The 18,125-nt window shown below is 35.1% G+C and overlaps 1 protein-coding gene across 1 annotated transcript; it reads left to right on the top strand.

Annotated features, from left to right (window-relative positions):
* The first annotated feature begins 7,034 nt into the window (after positions 1-7,034).
* LOC114329039 (uncharacterized) lies at positions 7,035-17,967 on the top strand. The gene is made up of 4 exons (XM_028278051.2): positions 7,035-7,150; positions 13,275-13,362; positions 13,633-13,702; positions 17,729-17,967. Exons 1-4 carry the CDS (start codon positions 7,111-7,113, stop codon positions 17,885-17,887), a joined length of 357 nt encoding a protein of 118 aa, XP_028133852.1. The 5' UTR covers positions 7,035-7,110; the 3' UTR covers positions 17,888-17,967.
* Positions 17,968-18,125: the final 158 nt, after the last annotated feature.

Raw genomic sequence — 18,125 nt, 5'->3', positions numbered from 1 at the left:
AACAAATTTTAAGCAAAGGCTTAAACCAACTCCCGCGCGAGATTAAAATTATTTGGTTTAAGCCTAGGCTTAAGCCTCAAATTGAAGTGGAAATACAGGCATCTAAGCTTAAGCAAAGGCTTAAAGTAAGCTTTGGCTTAAGTGAGGTTGGAAATACCGGCCTTAAGTTAAGAAAGAATCAAGTTTTGTTTGCAATATTTTTACTTTTCTATTTCATCTAAAAACTTCTGCAATATGCTCGTTTGATTTCCAAAATTATTATTCACTGATCCATCGCATTAAGCGATAAAAGAATATTTTTTTGGCAAAAACATACAATTTAAGTTGCCATCTTCTGTATGTCGAATATTTTCAGGGAGATAAGAAGAGGTGTTGTCTAAAATCTATAAACATTTCACCTCTTTCGGAGGTATTTCCAATTTCTTCTCTTCAAATTTTCTCACTGCAGGTACAAATTCTTTAAAAAACCAATTTTTGAAAATATCCGTGGTGGACCATGTCTTATTAGAGCTATAATATGAAACAGGCAGATGATGCAATATATTTTTGACAACTCTAGGTATTGCAAATATGTCGGAACTATAGAGGAATATCGTTAATTAATACAACATACAAGATTATATCCATAATACTGTTTAGAAGATTAACTCCATACGCAGAGGAAATAATAAGCGACTTCCAAAGCGGATTCAGACCGGGAAGGTCGACTATAGACCAGATCTTCGTCCTACGCCAGGTGTTGGAAAAAAACTGGGAATTCAACCGCAATGTACACCAAATCTTCGTGGACTTCAAACAAGCTTACGATTCTGTTAGCAGAGAAGCATTGTGGGAGACTATGGTAGAAATGGGAGTACCTGGAAAACTGGTACGATTAGCAAAGGTGAGCACGGAGAACGCTTCCGCACGAATCAGAGTTGGCAGCAACACGTCGGAGGAATTCCTCATTGACACAGGACTTAGACAAGGAGATCCTCTCGCCCCCTGCTGTTTAACTTCGCACTGGAACATGCAATAAGGAAAGCTCAGCCACAAATGACAAACGGATTTGCCGCCCAAGGATCAAAAATACTATTAGCATTTGCGGATGACGTGGACACAATTGCACAATCCACCAGAGATGCAAAAGAAGTTTTTCACCCTATTCGAGAACGGAGCCAAGGAAGTTGGTCTTAAGGTCAACGAGGACAAGACCAAGTACATGGTGGTTACGAAGAATCCAAGACCAAGGGTTAGACAAAACGTAACAATTAATGAATACAATTTTGGGAGCGATCATAACATCTGAAAATAACTATGAAAAGGACGTGGCAGCCAGGATTATTGCAGGAAACAGGGCATATTACTCGTTAAGGACCCTACTTAAATTAAAAATACTCTCAAGACCAGCAAAAATAAGAGTATATAAGACAATAATTCGTCCCACAATAACGTACGGAAGCGAAACCTGGACTCTGAATCAGCGGGAAACAACAAAATTACTGGTACTTCAAAGAAAGATACTGCTGACTATCTATGGGCCTTGCAGAGAAGAGACAACAGGAGAATGGAGAAGAAGACACAATGATGAACTCCAGACAATATACGGAGATGAAAACATAGTACGCTACATTAAATCAAACAGAATACGATGGGCGGGTCACGTACTAAGATCAAGTGACGAAAGACTTCTAAACGCCACATTCTGGGAAAGGCCCGATGGAAAAAGGTCAGTTGGTCGCTTAAGAAAGAGATGGAAGGACGCAGTAGCCAGTGATCTACGCAAAATGGGAGTACAGCAATGGGAAATAGCTGCTCAGGACCGACAACAATGGAGGGAAATAGTAAACGCGGCCAAGACTCACATAGAGTTGTAGAGCCAAATGATGATGACGATGAACTCTAGGTTTACGAGATTTGCCAACAATTATCAATCCATGCGATCCATCGTTTTTAGCACAAAGCATTGCAGAGATCCTGTCCTTGCTGATTTTTTTTCACGAATTCGTTTTTAATTTTTTTACATTCAAAATTTTTTTACATTTTATCTTTTTTTTGTGTCCGTTATATCCGAAATCCGTTAAATAGATAGAGGTCCGTTCTATCGAGCTTTTACTGTGCTATCTTTTTCTGAATATGAGATTCTTTTTCTTCTTATAGACTAAGAGCCGCTATAGGTGAAATTTCTTAATCATTTTAGGCACGATGGGACCCTATAACTTAAATAGTAGAACCTAAAAGAAAACGTTTGAACACTATGCCGTCACTTTTCAGTGGCACATGCGTCGACAGTGGCGCGTCAAACTTTCCACTTATGGACGGGATAAATAAATTAAAAGTTAACAGAACTTACTAACAGAATTAATTTTTTTTTATTTTTTTAAGTTCTATGTGATTAACACATAGGATTCATCGTGATTTTAACCCACCACCCCCTTCCCCCTGTCCCCGCCATCAAAAACTTCATTTCTCGTTTTTATTTTTTTTTGGTGGGATGCAATAAATTTTAAAATTTCAAAAAATTCACACGCATAGTTGAGGATTTTATAAAACATGCCTATTTTTTATAGACCCATAGGTAGAGTGTACATAACCTCAAAAAATGAAAAAAATTTTTTTTTTCAAAAAAGCGTATACCTTTTTTTGAGGAATAGCTGCCGGTCTAATTTTTTCTTAATCTTGTGTGTTTTATCAAACACTATATTTTAAATTTTTTTCAGATTTTTCCGTAAGTCTCCCCACCTTCAAAAATCCGAAAAACTGTTTTTTGGTGGGTTTTGGGGGATTTTCCCTATTTTATAGACTTCATAATATATGATTAATTATTTATATGGGAAATAAGCCAAAATTAAAATGAAAAAAATAATTTTATTAACGTTTCGACGCCCAAATCGGGTGCCGTTGTCAAAATACAAAGTATGTATTTTGACAACGGCACCCGATTTGGGCGTCGAAACGTTAATAAAATTATTTTTTTCATTTTAATTGTGGCTTATTTCCCATATAAATAATTAATCATAAAAATGCCACAAGGAAATAGCTTCAGAACAACATTCATAATATATCAAATCAATTTTGTTTTTATAGGTTATATGTAACTTGAAGTAACTGAGTTCTTTAGAATATTTAAAAATCAGAAAAACACGTTCAAACCCCCCAAAACCCCCTTAAAAAACAGTTTTTTGGATTTTTGAAGGTGACCAACGTTACAGAAAAATCTGAAAAAAATTAGAAATATAGTGTTTGATAAAATACATAAGACTAGGAAAAAATTAGATCTGCAGCTATCCCCAAAAAAAAGTTATATACTTTTTTTCAAAAAAAAAAATTTTTTAAATTTTTTGAGGTTATGTACACTCAACCTACAGGTCTATAAAAAATAGACGTGTTTTATAAAACCCTTAACTATGCGTGTAAATTTTTTGAAATTTTAAAATTGATTGCATCCCACCAAAAAAAAAATAAAATCGAAAAATAAAATTTTTGATGGTGGGGGCAGGGAGAAGGGGGTGGTGGGTTAAAATTACGATGAGTCTTATGTCTTAATCACATAAAATTTAAAAAAATGAAAAAAATTAAATTCTGGTAATTAGGGAGGGTATTTTTTAATTTATGTATCCCGTCCATAAGTGGAAAGTTTGATGCGCCACTGTCGACGGATGTGCCACTGAAAAGTGACGGCATAGTGTTCAAACGTTTTCTTTTAGGTTCTACTATTTAAGTTATAGGGTCCCATCGTGCCTAAAATGATTAAGAATTTTCACCTATAGCGGCTCTTAGTCTATTATGGTGCCTATCCGTTCCGGATGTTGGCGATCAGCATGGCTATCCTAACTTTGATTGCTGCTATTCTGGATAGTCCGGTTGTCGATGTGTTAAACCACTTTCCCAGGTTGTTAAGCCAAGTTATTGCTTTTTCTTCCTAGTATTCTTTTTCCAAATAGCTTGCCCTGAATAATGAGTTGCAACAAGTCACATCTCTGTTCATTCCTCATAACATGATTAAGATATTTTAGTTTGCGCTCTTTGATGGAGTTAGTTATCCCGCATTTCTTGTCCATTCTACGTAGGATCCAATATCACACGTTCCATCCACTAAATTCTTAAAATGCGTCTGTAACATCACATTTCGAATATGAAAGTAAGGATGATTAAGTTACTCTGGTTTTAACAGACTTAAAAAAAAATTATTTTAAATATATCCCCCTTATTAGTCCTGTCGCCAGTAGGGGTACAACGGTCTCCTTAATTCAGATGGACTTACCCAAGTTTTCTTTATGTATTTTGACCCGTAGAACACGAATTTTTTGGGTAACAGTCGATCCGGATGACGATAAGATTGTTATAAACAAAGAACTTGAGGAATCACATAACAGCGATTTTTCGCAAAACAAAACATTTTTTCGTATTTTTTGGGTCATTCTAAGCAAAAAATGTTTTTACAAGTTTTTTCGTAGGATGCATAGTTTTCGACATAAACGTGGTTGAACTTTCAAAAAATCGAAAATTTGCAATTTTTGAACCCGAATAACTTTTGATTGAAAAATAAAATAGCAATTCTGCTTAGGGTATTGAAAGTTCAAGTCAAATTCTCTCGGTTTTGATTACTTTGATTATTACTTTCATTGCTAAAAATTAATTTTTTTATTGTTAAACAAAGCTATAAACACATAGTGATTAAATGATGTTTTCAATGCATTTCTCGTTTGAAACTGAACGAGTAGGCGCGCACTACGTAGATTACGTACATTAAAACGCATGCATTGGGCACGGGAAACACTATGTGTTTATGGCTTTCTTTAACAAATAAAAACTTAATTTTTTTGCAATGCAAATAATTAAAAATGATAGAATTTGACTTGAACTTTGAAATGCATTAAGCAGAATTGCTATTTTATTTTTTAATCAAAAGTTATTCTGGTTCAAAAATTACACTTTTTCGATTTTTTGAAAGTTCAACCGCGTTTATCTCGAAAACTATGCATCCTGCGAAAAAACTTGTAGGATCATTTTTTGCTGAGAATCACCCAAAAGATACAATCAAATGTTTTGTTTTGCGAAAAATCGCTGTTATGTAATTCCTCAAGTTCTTTGTTTATAACAATCTTATCGACATCCGGATCAACTGTTACCCAAAAAATTCGTGTTCTACGGGTCAAACTACATAAAAAAACTTGGGTAAGTCCATCTGAATTAAGGAGGCCGTTGTACCCCTCCTGGCGACAGGACTATATTGATTACTGCTATAGTAGTGTAAACGATGGTATTTTTCAAGGGTAAACACTATAGATGTATACTCGGAAAATTTTGACATATTTACATTTTTCCTAATTCCCAGCTTTTTAAATATTACCACTTTTCTCATTAAAACTGCAAATATTTTATAGATTAAATCTACAAAAATCTATAAAATATGTTCAAAAATCACTTTTTTCTACGAGCGTGCAAAAATGTCTACTTTCGCGCACGCATTTTAGCTTAGAAAGTTTCACTTTTCCGCACGCGTGTTACTTTTCCGCACGCGTGCTACTTTTCCGCACGCGGTTTTTACTTTTCCGCACGCATGTTAATTTCGATATGGTAATATGGCTTTAAGGTAATTATAATACATGCAATAATCTAATATTTAGGTATTATTTACTAATTTATTTCAAATATATCTTATTGTGTTCCTGTTTTAATGAAAATAGCGCGACAATTCGATGAAATAAAATTATTTTGACATAACATTCGAAAGTCAAATCGGTAGACGATAACAGTCGTTTTGAATCATCGTCATGGAAACCAAGATCGTCGTCATGCTAACTAATTATATTGAAAATTTGGTTTTGACAACCTTGTCAAAGAATTAATTTGTGTATGTATTTTCATATTAATTAAATTAATTGATTAATATTTGGTAATTTTTTAAAGACTATTAGAAAAATTATTGTTCCTGACTCTTGCAGAAAGTCTCTTTTCCGCACTCGACTGCTTGCCGAACTCCCGCTTCGCGTCGTTCGGCAAACTGCAGTCGCGTGCGGAAAAGAATGACTTTCTGCACTTGTTAGGAAAAAACTATATCTACTCTACGTCATATTATGTATAAGTTTTTAGTTTGTGAAAACTGTTATTATAGATAGCAGTGCGTAAAGTGTTTAAAGTGTGCGTGAAGTAACAATGTATTTTAAATGGGACTTACTTTTTCGCACTGTTTTTAACACACTTTCATATTAATCAAATATCCTTAACTTTCTCGTTGTCATGGTGTTGACATAATGAGCAATAAATTACGACAAAAGTTGTGACAGTTTTGTGGTTTGAAAGGAGTTAGAATTTTTAAATGTCAAAATTCTAAAAATTGTAGAATAGAAATAAATTTCAGTGACGAAGAGTTACAGTCTTTTTATTTGTTTATGGTAGAGTAAATAAAATTAATATTGTATTAAACTGTGCGTGAAGTACCTTTTACGAACTTACGCGATGTATAGCACTCGCTCATCTGTCGCTGGTGCTCTAAATATCGCGTGCGTTCGTAAAAAGTATACTTCACGAACTGTTTCATAAATAACTATTATATATATGGTGTTCCATTTAAAAAACACAATATTGTGTCATTACGTTTTTCCGACTAACCCTGTTTAATAATAAACATTTTTTATATACTCCATAGTTTAGACGTAAACAGAGAATACCGGAGTTTTTGCGCACACTGTATGTATATGTTTTCTGTGGTTTTCCGGAGTGGACTTGCCATTGTCAAAGCAGATAATTCCATTCCATCCCTTACTGATGTTTGAGAAAAACTCCTCGTTCTATTTTCCCTTGTCTCTGTCTCTCTCTTTCTCTCTCACTATCTCTCTCTCTTTCTCTCTCTCTCTCTCTTTATCTCCCTCTCTGTCTTACTCTTTTTTTCTCACTCTTATTCAAGAAAGGAACACTTGTTCTAATTATAATTTTTTTTCGATAGCCATATTTATTAATTCAATAATTTAATCAGTATTATCGGTTATGTAAAACGGTGTGAAAAAAAAAGACTAAGAGGGGAGTATCAATAATAAAAACAAAAACATTATTATTCAAGTACTTCATTTTTTATATATATAAAGTTAAACCCACAATTAAAGATATTGTGAAATACAATTCTAAAACATGAATACCGCATTGGTTTTGACTCTTTTGTTTTGCGTCGGTAAGTAAAGGTCTTTGTTATACTACTCTACTAGTTTTACTTGTTTTTTTTTTTATCTGGTATATATTTCTTCATATGTATACTTCCTTATCGACTATAACCTTCCATTTTCTACGAGACGTTTAGCTTCCATGTCACATTGGTGTCAACTAATCCTAGATAAATCAACTTCAACATGATCCGTTCATTTTTTTCTGAAAGTGCTTAGCTTTCTTGTATTGGTCCCTCAAAGAAAACTATCTTTACCACTCTGTTTTCCTCTGATCTTACCACATGAGCTGCCATCTTATCGGTTAGCTTTTACATATTTGACGATTTTTTCAGTACCATACCGTACTCCTGAGTAGTGTATGGTACTCAAGAGTACTACATGTCCTGCATGTCCTGAGTTTTTTATCTTGCCTTCGTCCACAACTTCTTTAGCTAAGTTTGCTCGAATTTTTTCCCAACTTTCTTCGACTCCTTCGCTTGGATATTATATACATTTCTGTGGTTTTTCGCTATCCATTTTTGTATAAAAATCCATTTTTTTATAAAAATATGAATCGTCTATCATCTATATCTATAAAATCGATAATAGATATTTGACCTCCAATATTCATTCTTACTTCAGAAGTACGTCGGAAGATTACCGTTTTCTGATTAATTTTTAGTTTTGAAACAAAATTATTGCCACTTGATATTTCCAGTAAGTTGTATGTTTCTTTTGAGTTAAATCAAAAAATATGAACATTATGTCGCAAGTATTCCAGTTATCATTAATAATGGTCCGATAAGACCGCAAACATTTTGAAAAATTTTAGTCCGTTTGGTTTCCAAATATTAACACACATCTTCAATACAACAGTCAAAGAAATACAATTTTGAGAAACCATGTAAAATCGAAATTAATGGAAAATAATAAAGCAAGAAGCAAGGTTTAGGTATCTGGGAAGATATATAACTAGTTGCAAAGATGTGGAAGACGAAGTACGACAACAAAGAATAAAAGCAAATAACGCGGCGGGATCTCTTAATGACACAATCTGGAACAACAAACACATTTTTTTTAATATTGTAATATCTACAATCTGTCCTTAACTAAGGACAATAGGTAAATTATTTGACAAAAATTGAAAATTTGACCTGTAGAGGGAGATCCAGTGATCATCCTCTTTACATAAATTAAATTAAAACAAGTTAAAAAGTTTAGTTATCACAGATTATTCGAATCTTCTTGCTAGGTCCACTACTTTGAATCTCTTCAGGCGTCGTACATCATTGTGGTCATCAGTGAGGTTGCTGGCTAACTCGTTTGGATGAGATTCTAGTCTCTTTGAATATTTTTTGTAATATTCCGTTATTACTGTTTTTATGGATGGCACATTGAGGTCTTGCTCTATCACATAGTTTGGCACGTACCAAGGGGCATTCAGCATTGTTCTAAGGACTTTGTTCTGGAATCTCTGCAGTATTTCTAGGTTAGTTTGACTGGCTGTCCCCCAAAATTGGATACCATAGGTCCACACTGGTTTTAATATAGAATTATATATCAGCAGTTTGTTTTCAAGAGATAGTTGAGATTTACGACCGATGATTCAGTACATTTGTCGGAATTTTATTCCTAGTTGTTTTCTTTTTGTAAAAATGTGTTTTTTCCAAGTTAATCTCCTATCAAGATGGATTCCTAGGTACTTGACAGTATCGATTTGTGGGAGTTGCGTTTCATTTAGTGTTACAGATGGACATGTTTGTCTTTTCATGGTGAAGGTTACATGGATGGATTTACTCCCATTCGCCTTTATCTTCCATTTTTTAAGCCATCGTTGTATATTACTAAGGTCTTTCTGAAGAATTCTGGATGCTGTATTTGGATCATGGTGAGAGGCTAGTAAAGCAGTGTCATCAGCAAAAGTTGCACACGGTGTTCTGTCACTTGTGGGTAGGTCAGCAGTGTAGAGCAAGTACAATATCGGTCCCAAGACACTTCCTTGTGGTACTCCGGCTTTTATTGGTCTTAGGCTTGTGCATTCATTATCCTGCTTGACTAGGAATTGTCAGTTGGAAATATAGCTTTTTAGGATTTGATAAAAAGGATTAGGAAGGTTTTTCTTTAGTTTAAAGAGCATACCAGCATGCCATACATTGTCGAAGGCCTGACCAATTTCCAGGAATGCAGCAGAACAATACCTTTTATTTTCTAGATCACTTCTGATGTGTTTTACCAGTTTATGTACCTGTTCTATCGTTCCGTGTTGTGTTCTGAACCCAAATTGGTGTTGGGGAATTAGCTTCCTTTCTTCTATAACTGGTGATAATTGTTTAAGGAGAAGTTTTTCCAAGATTTTTGATAGGACAGGTAGCAGGCTTATTGGTCTGTATGAAGTCACCTGAGTTTTATTTTTCCCTCGCTTGGGTATGAGAATAATTTGAGCAACTTTCCATTGTTCTGGGTACTAACCTAGCCTAAATATTGCATTAAATACTTGCGTTATCATTTTCAGACCTTTGCATGTCAATTGCTGCAGTACTTTCCCGTTAATCAGGTCATACCCTGGAGCTTTTTTTGGGCTGATTTCATGCTGGATAATATTTCTAACTTCTTGAGTGGTGATTTTTTGAATAGATAAGTCCATCTGGTAGGGCGATTCCAGGAAGTCATTTATTTCTTCCTCTGTGTCACCATCTTCCATGGGATGTGGCTGGAATACATTAGTGAGATGATTTGCAAGTGCCTCGGCTTTTTCCTTATTATTTCTACACCAGTTTCCATCTTATTTCCTTATTGTTGTTATTTGTTGTTTCGGGTGTTTGATTTTTCTCGTGGCCTTCCAAAGGGAATATTCACTATCTGCGTTTGCTGATAAACCTGTAAGATATTCTTGTATTTTATTATTTTTGATATTGTGCAATTGTAGTTTAATTTCCTTGGTGATTTTATTTAATTTTATCTTGTTCTTAGGCGTTCTTTTTTTCGCCACTCCTCCTTTATTTTTCTCTTTCTAGCAATCATTTCCTTTATTTCAGTTGGGCAATGCTCTGTAAATTCTGTTTGGTAGCAGTCAGGGGTAGCATACCAAGCAGCTTCTTGTATAGATTTCTAAAGATTTTCTACTGCTGCGTTGATGTCACTTTCTGTTTTCAATGGGATGTTTATGTCAATTAGTTCATCTAGTTTAGTCTTGAAAATGCTCCAGTCTGTTTTGTTACTGTACTGTATAGTGATGGTTGTTTAGTACTGTTTGTTATTTGTGCATACCATGTCGCGATTACGCTAGAGTGGTCAGAGGGTAGATCGTAACAAGATTCTACTTTTGCCAATTTAACATTAATTTCTTTAACAATATAGAAGTCGAGTAGATCAGGTATTTTTGCATTGTCGGTAGGCCAGTAAGTTGGTTCCCTTGTGGTGAGATAATTTGCATTGGTCGCGTTTATAGCTTTAAGAAGTTCTCTGTCTTTTGTGGTAATAATTCTGGATCCCCAGGTAGTATGCTTAGAATTAAAATCTCCTCCTGCTATAAATCTATTTCCTAATGTTTTAAAGAAATTTTCAAACTGTTCCGTTTTGTTATTGTGCTTTGGCGGACAGTATATAGCTGATACTGTTAGTGGGCCTAGTTGATCTTCCACAAAAATGCTGGTGGCCTGTAGATAGTCGCATTCATGTTTTTGTATTTCGTAGTGCTTTAGTTTATTACTAACTATTATTGCAGTGCCTCCATGTGCTTTTTCGTTGGGATGTTGCGTATGATAAGTTGTAAATCGTGGAATATGAATGTGGTTTTTTGATGTAAAATGAGTTTCTTTAATCAGCATTATGTCAATTTTTTGTGTGTTAATAAATAGTTTTAATTCTTCTATATGTTGACTTAAGCCATTGGCGTTCCATAATACTAGCTTTAGTAACTGAGTCATTTCTGGTTGAGAATCATGGTTAGGAGGTTGAGCCTAGTGCTCATTTGTTCCGTTAGTTTTTTTAACATGTCTTTCAGTTCTGACATGTCTGTGTGGTTATTAGTTTCATTTGGTATAATATGTTGTGTAGTAGTTTGGTTGGAGGCTGGCTGGTTAACTGCTTGCGTTGCTTGTGCATATGTTATTCCAGGTTGCACATAGTTGACTGTTGTAGTTCTATCTTGGTTTGTCCTCGTGTTATATCGTCTCAAGTTAGGGAATTTAAGTTTTTGTAATTGTTTGTGAACTTCACACCCTCTATAATTTGCGGGATGATTTTCACCACAGTTAGCACATTTAACATTACTGTCTCTGGTTTTCCTTGGACATTCTTTAGTGTAATGAGGTTTTGTGCATTTGACACAGCACGGTTGTTTATTGCAGAAGCTTTTTGTGTGGTTGTATTTTTGACATCTACTACATTGCGGAATTATTCTCTTGACATGCGGTGCTTCGAATTCTACTATGGAATGCATTACTTGTTTAATGTTATAGATGTCCTTGTTATTATCTGTTGTTTCTAGATCAGTGCAGAACATAGGCAACGATTTTTTTGTTTGGTCATGTAGTATATTCCATATATTTATAACATTATGGTTTTTGGTTTTAAGGTCTTCTTTTATCTCTTCTACATTTGTCGTGGGGTGCATGCCTTTAAGGACCACTCGGTAGTGTCTTTCACTTTTAGGTTTATAAGTGTGGAAGTCCGTGTTTTTTGTTTTTAGAGCATTTATTATGGCGGTGTATGCTTTGTCTGATTTTGGTTGAATTTTTATTTGTTCGCTGTTGATAGCTTTAGTGATAAAATCATTTTCTGCTACTTGTTGCACGAGATCGATAAGAGGCTTGCAGATCTGCACGCCTGATACAAATATTGGAGGTGGTTTTGGCTTTGCATCTGTATTTTTAACTGTGTCCTCCAAATTGTCACTCTCATCTATTGAACTTAGTGCTTTAAATTGATTTTGTGTTGTTATAGGTTTACTTAACCAGTACTCACCAAGTTTTGTTTGTCTTTTGTTACTTCTAGGCATTTCTGAATTGCTTCTTAATCTTTTTCCGGTAACCTCATTCCATTGCTGTTCTTCAATACTGGCTGTTGGAGTTTGTTCATTTGTTTGGTTTATTTGTAGTGAATCAGTAGGTTGTTGGGAACAAGTGGGAATTTGTATAGGATTTTGGATTATTGGAGCCATGATTTTTACATTTTGTTCATAATTTGGTTGGGAATAAAAGCCTGTTGAAAAGGTGTTCATGTTACCTGCTCGGTTGATACGCCACTGGAGTCTCTAACATCATTGCTGACGATAACTCGCTGCTAACAGCTTTCAATGAGCAAATGTTCTTTTACTTATTACGTTAAAAATTAAAATGTTATTAATAAAAAAAAACGCTCGTAAAATCCGCAATAACTAATTGCTTTGTTTAAAAACTTTAAATACATTCACGAATTTTTAGACACAAATCAACACAAACAAACAAATAAGACAAGACAGATAAGCAAGAATCTATAAAGCAGAAATTAGACCTCTATTGACATACACGGCGGAGACAAGACCTGACACATCTAAAACGAGACGACTACTAGAAACAACAGAGATGAAAATACTCCGACGAATATCAGGGAAAAGTTTGTTGGATAGGGAGAGAAGCGAAAACACAAGAAGAGCATGCAATGTAGAAGACATAAATGAATGGGTGACAAAACGAAAACAGGAGTAGAATGAACACATTAGCAGAATGACAGATGATAGGATAGTACGAATAGCACGAGGTAAGGCACCAAATGGACGAAGAAGTATTGGCAGACCAAGAAAAAGTTGGTGCGATAATTTAAACAATTTAGGAGGCTAATTTTGAAAAAGAGACAGGTACATACAAGAAGGAAGAAGAAGCAGAAGAAGTAGTCCGATTGGAACTTTTCATTATTTTATTGTTAAGATGCCAATTGCACTGAATGTTCTTTACTTTATTGTAAAATCTATTTGAAATGAATGTCGACACGAATTCCCCGTTAGAGGTCGTTGTAACTTTACTACGGTATAAATAGTTTATTTTATACCGAGAAGATCAAAAGTATTGATTTAAGTTTATATTTTTGCATAGCCTTCTTGAAGGATGGCAGGAGATAGATTTAAATCAAAACGAAACCGTCTATTTTCTAGTTATAAAATTTATTTGTTTTTAGGTCTTACCGTCAACGCCAAAACAGCTAATATGCCAGAGAAACCTACCCATCATCCCCCCACCCCTGAGCCCGAGCCTGACCCAGAGGAGTAAGTAAATAATCATAAAATGATCAAAATTATAAAATGCTTAGGAATGTCGTTGTAGCGTCTAACAGCACATAAATTATTTCATATAATTTTGCTTAATAAGACGGTTGATTTTCGTTATTATTCAGAGCAGACTGTAGACCTCCCTAAAGATCCCAAAAGGGTGAAACATACGTAAAAGTGTAATGGTTTCCTCTGAAACAAAACGATGTATCTTTTAGTTTCATTTTAAATTTTATAAATATGAATAAAAAAATATTTTTTTTCCAGGTTTCAGTGCGATGCTTGCATAACGTTTGCAACTGTTATCGATGAGTTGGTCGAAGAGAGATTACCATTGGTAAGCTTCATGAGCAGTGTTTTATCCATCAAATGTCCCTCTTTTCATTTCTTTAGTATGTAATACATCATAGTGTTTTATATTCTCTTTTTTATTTGATGTTTTATATGTTTCTATCAGAACGCAGAATTCAATACTCCTATTGACTGGGACCTAAGCTAGATTTTCACCAAGCACTAGAGCTAGCCGAATTTAGGAGAGGCTTTAAAAACAAATGACCGTCTACAAGTAATAAATTCCTTAGGGAAAGACATAGAATAAAACAAGCCATTGATATTAATATTTGTAAACTTTGAGACGTCCAACAAGCATTGGGCTGCATCCAGCATAATTCATCTTAAGAGTTCTTACAGATTGCAGTATTGAAAATTTACGATGGCGACATTTTCACAAGTGTTAAGTAATCTGGGCCACAGAATTAAATTAGAAAGGGACAATTAAACAACAGAGATATACAGGAGAATAGAGATACTATGGGAAGCCTACGGAAAATTGAGGGAAGACTTTAAATTAGATATTCCTTTTTATTTGAAAAGGAAGGTTTTAATGAGTGTGTACTCAAAGTTCTAACATATAGAGCAGAAACATTGACCCTTACCAGAACAGTGATCAATTAAATTAACTGGTACAGAGAGAGATTAGTGTTAAATATGTTCCTCAGAAACAGAGTTTTAAATCAAATAGAAGACAAGCTGGTATTGTGGACTCAGTTAAAACAATTACAACGTTGAAATGTAACCAGAAAGTCCATGTTACTAGATTTAGTGACAGAAGACGGACCAAGAAAATTTTAGAACTAGGACTTATCGAGCGACTTACAGCTAGGACAGGATATCGAGCGTATCCAGCACAACTGGATTCAAAATGCTCATGATTGGATGAAATGGAATTATTTACAGAAGGCCTATGTTTAGCAATGTACTTAAAACGGCTCATGATGACGATAATCCAAGTATACAAACCCATACTACCACATTAGTTTTTTTAGGTCTTAGAACTTCGTAAATATATTCAATATAATTTCATTTCCCTTCTTTGTTTTAGCATTATTCTGGTTTTATCAGACAGTTTATTGCGTTTATGTTGTTATTTCGGGCCTCCCACTTCTTCAGTACCATCAAGAAAGATTTTCATTAATTGAGAGCTATCGATTTGGTCATAAAATCATCATACGGACATTTTTTATGGTAGCAATATTGTTGGATAGAACAAAGTCAATTTCGTTCTTAGTAATGGTAGGGGAGCCCAAGCGGGGATTTTTGCAGTTACTCGAGCGCGTCAGATTATCATATGGGAGAAACCTGGTACCCTGCAGATGTACCTCTACCATATATTGGCTCTTAACACAGGGAGGTTCGTTAAGGGGGGCCCGAAAAAAAAAATCTATGGTTAAAAATACTCGAACTTGTCAGATTAAGATAAGGTAAGTTTGTTACATGCAAGAGAGTGTATATTTCAACAATCTGACGATTTGAGCGGGGCGTAAGGAAATGGGTGAGTTAAAAAGTTTCACAAAAGAAAAGCGAATATTTCACGAAATGAACGTCAGATCGAAATCTAAAAAATACGTCTTTAATATTTTTCAAAAATCTATCGAATGGTACTAAACATGACCACCCACGGAGAGGGGTGGGGGGTAAATTTAAAATTTTAAATACAAACCCCGCGATATTTCGCAAAATGAACATCAGATCGAACAACTGCAAAATACACTTTCAAAATATTTTTGAAAAATCTATCGAATAGTATCAAACACGACCCCCCACGGGGGCGGGGTGGGGGGTTACTTTAAAATCTCAAATGGGACCCCCAAATTTTTATTGTAGATTTGGATTATTTACGTAAAAATAAGCAACTTTTATTCGAGATATTTTTTCGAATTATGGATAGATGGCGCTATAATCGGAAAAAACGATTGCTGGAAATGGAAAATTAAATTAAAAAATGACAAGCGCCCTCGAAAGTGGAAAATTTTACTTAACTTTTTTTGATTTTAGGACCTAATAATCACAACCCAATTGGTCCCCATAACGCTCGAGTGACTGCAAATTTAGCATACTTTACTCCCCTACTATAACGACTAAGAACGAAATTGACTTTTGGTGCTATATTTGGTACGACATTTTTGGTACTACACGAGCCCATTTTCTGTTCCAGTTTTGCATAAAAAATATATTTTTATGTTGACTACATATTTTCGTATGACTTAATCCATTTTTTCTTATTCCGGCAAACAAGTATATTGCCTGTTTTTATTTTGGCACTGGTACTTCTATAAATAACGTCTATCGGCATTTTAATGTGTCTCTGGTCAGGAGATCCTAAGATTATCTGACCGCCAGTATTTGCTAGTTCATTTAGCGTTACCCAGGGTGCACGTGTAGTATTCCACTACGGACGAGAACTAGCTCTACACCCCAAGCTTGCAGGAAGAATACTCAATATTCAGTTCGAAAACATCACACTCGCCTACAATAAAACACCAGAGTACCTTGGGTGACTTGACAGAACCCTATCATTCAAGGAACATCTGACCAAAACAGCGGAAAAACTTAAATCCAGAAACAGCATCATCCAGAAGCTGTGCGGCACAACATGGGGAGCATCGACTTTCACCTTGCGATCATCTGCCCTGAGCCTAGTCTTCTCAACTGCGGAATACTGCTCTTCAGCATGGCTTAACAGCCCACATATACACAAAGTAGATGCCCAATTGAATAATACAATGAGAATGATTGCTGGAGTTATCAAATCCACCTCTACGTAATGGCTCCCAGTACTGAGCCACATTCCACTACCCAAACAACGACGCATACGGACCCACTAGTGAGTAAAGAAAGATAGTAGTTAACGAGAACCTGCCAATCCATGAAGATATAGTATGCTCCAGACAACCACCAATAAAAACAGCAAAGGTTGCTGTGGAAAATGAGTTTAATTTAACTACAACATGGACTCGAGAATGGATGGAACAACAAAATAGAAACTTACCCTGCATCACACAAAAATCACCAGGCTTTGACTTACCACGCAACACATGGTCTATGCTAAACCGAATCAGAACCCAACACGGCAGATGTGGGTACATGATGCACAAATGGGGTAAACGACCATCCCCACTCTGTGATTGTGGACAACCACAAACCATCTATCACATCAAAGAACAGTGTCCCACAAGATCATACCATGGCAGGTCAGAGGATTTCCTGATGGCGACTCAGAGTCGATAGACGATGTAAATAAGTTAGATGTACGTTTCTGAACCTATGTATTGTCTTATACAAAATATATGTAAATGTAAATGTGTCAGGTGCCATACGATAAATAAGATAACCTCTATACATTACTTTAGTATAATTTATTATGACCACGTTTATGATATTTTATCCAAGACTTCCCATAGTTTTAATATAGAAACAGGATCATAATATTATGCTTTTCTTCGTTATTTCTTACGGTCTTTCTTCCAGTATTTGTGATAGGCAGAATGTGCAATAATAGTCGATCTGCCTGTTCTAAAGCCGTTTTATTCTTGTGATCTATAAAAGTGGTATTCCTTGCATATCATATGCTTTATTATTTTGCCATATAGTTTACTGAGCGTGTTCGTTGTTATCTTCTTCTTCTTCTTTGTGTGCTGTGCTTGTTTCAAGCGTTGGCTATCTTCGTATTAACAAGCTGATGAAATGTTTCTCGGTCGGAAGCTATATGAAAAACTTACTCCACTTTTCCACCTGTCCATTGTCTAATGGTACGCAGCCAGGACAGTTGTTTTCTTCCAACTCAGCGTTTTCCTTCCATTTTACCCTGAATGATCAACCGGAGTAAGCGATATTTAGCTCCTCTCATTATATTATCGAAGTATTGAAGCTTTCTTATTTTTATGACGTTGATCAATTCTTGCTCTTTGTGCATGGTTCCCAACACTCGTTCGTTGAATATGTGTTATTATCATACCCCTGTGTAGTTCCTGTATTTAAAGTAATATATAAAGTTTAAATGACTAAAAGTTTTATATTCTTATAGGACGAAGTTGAAAGAGATGCCAGCTTAATATGCCGCATATTACCAGGTACCTTAGGAGAATTTTGCGAACAACACTTACTTCCAAAAGTTGACAAAATCTACGAAGAATGCCACAAGCATGAACCTCAAGATGTATGTGATCGTTTGGACTTCTGTTAGAGAGACATTAAAAAAAATGTTAGAATACTGTACATACATATATTTAAAAAAGTGTAAAATAAATTTTTAAATCAAATCGATGCAATTGATTTTTATAACTAAAGCAGCGTTTTTCAACCTGTACGACGCAGGTCCAAAAGACCATCATAGCTCTGTTGTTCCCGTTTATATCTTGTAAAATCTAAGGTTTTAATCCCATAATATACCGGGTGTCCACTTATATTTTCCCCCATTTTAA

The sequence above is a fragment of the Diabrotica virgifera genome, chromosome 5 (genome assembly GCF_917563875.1).
Source record: "Diabrotica virgifera virgifera chromosome 5, PGI_DIABVI_V3a".
NCBI lineage: Eukaryota > Metazoa > Arthropoda > Insecta > Coleoptera > Chrysomelidae > Diabrotica > Diabrotica virgifera.
This window is presented reverse-complemented; position numbering and strand designations above follow the sequence as displayed.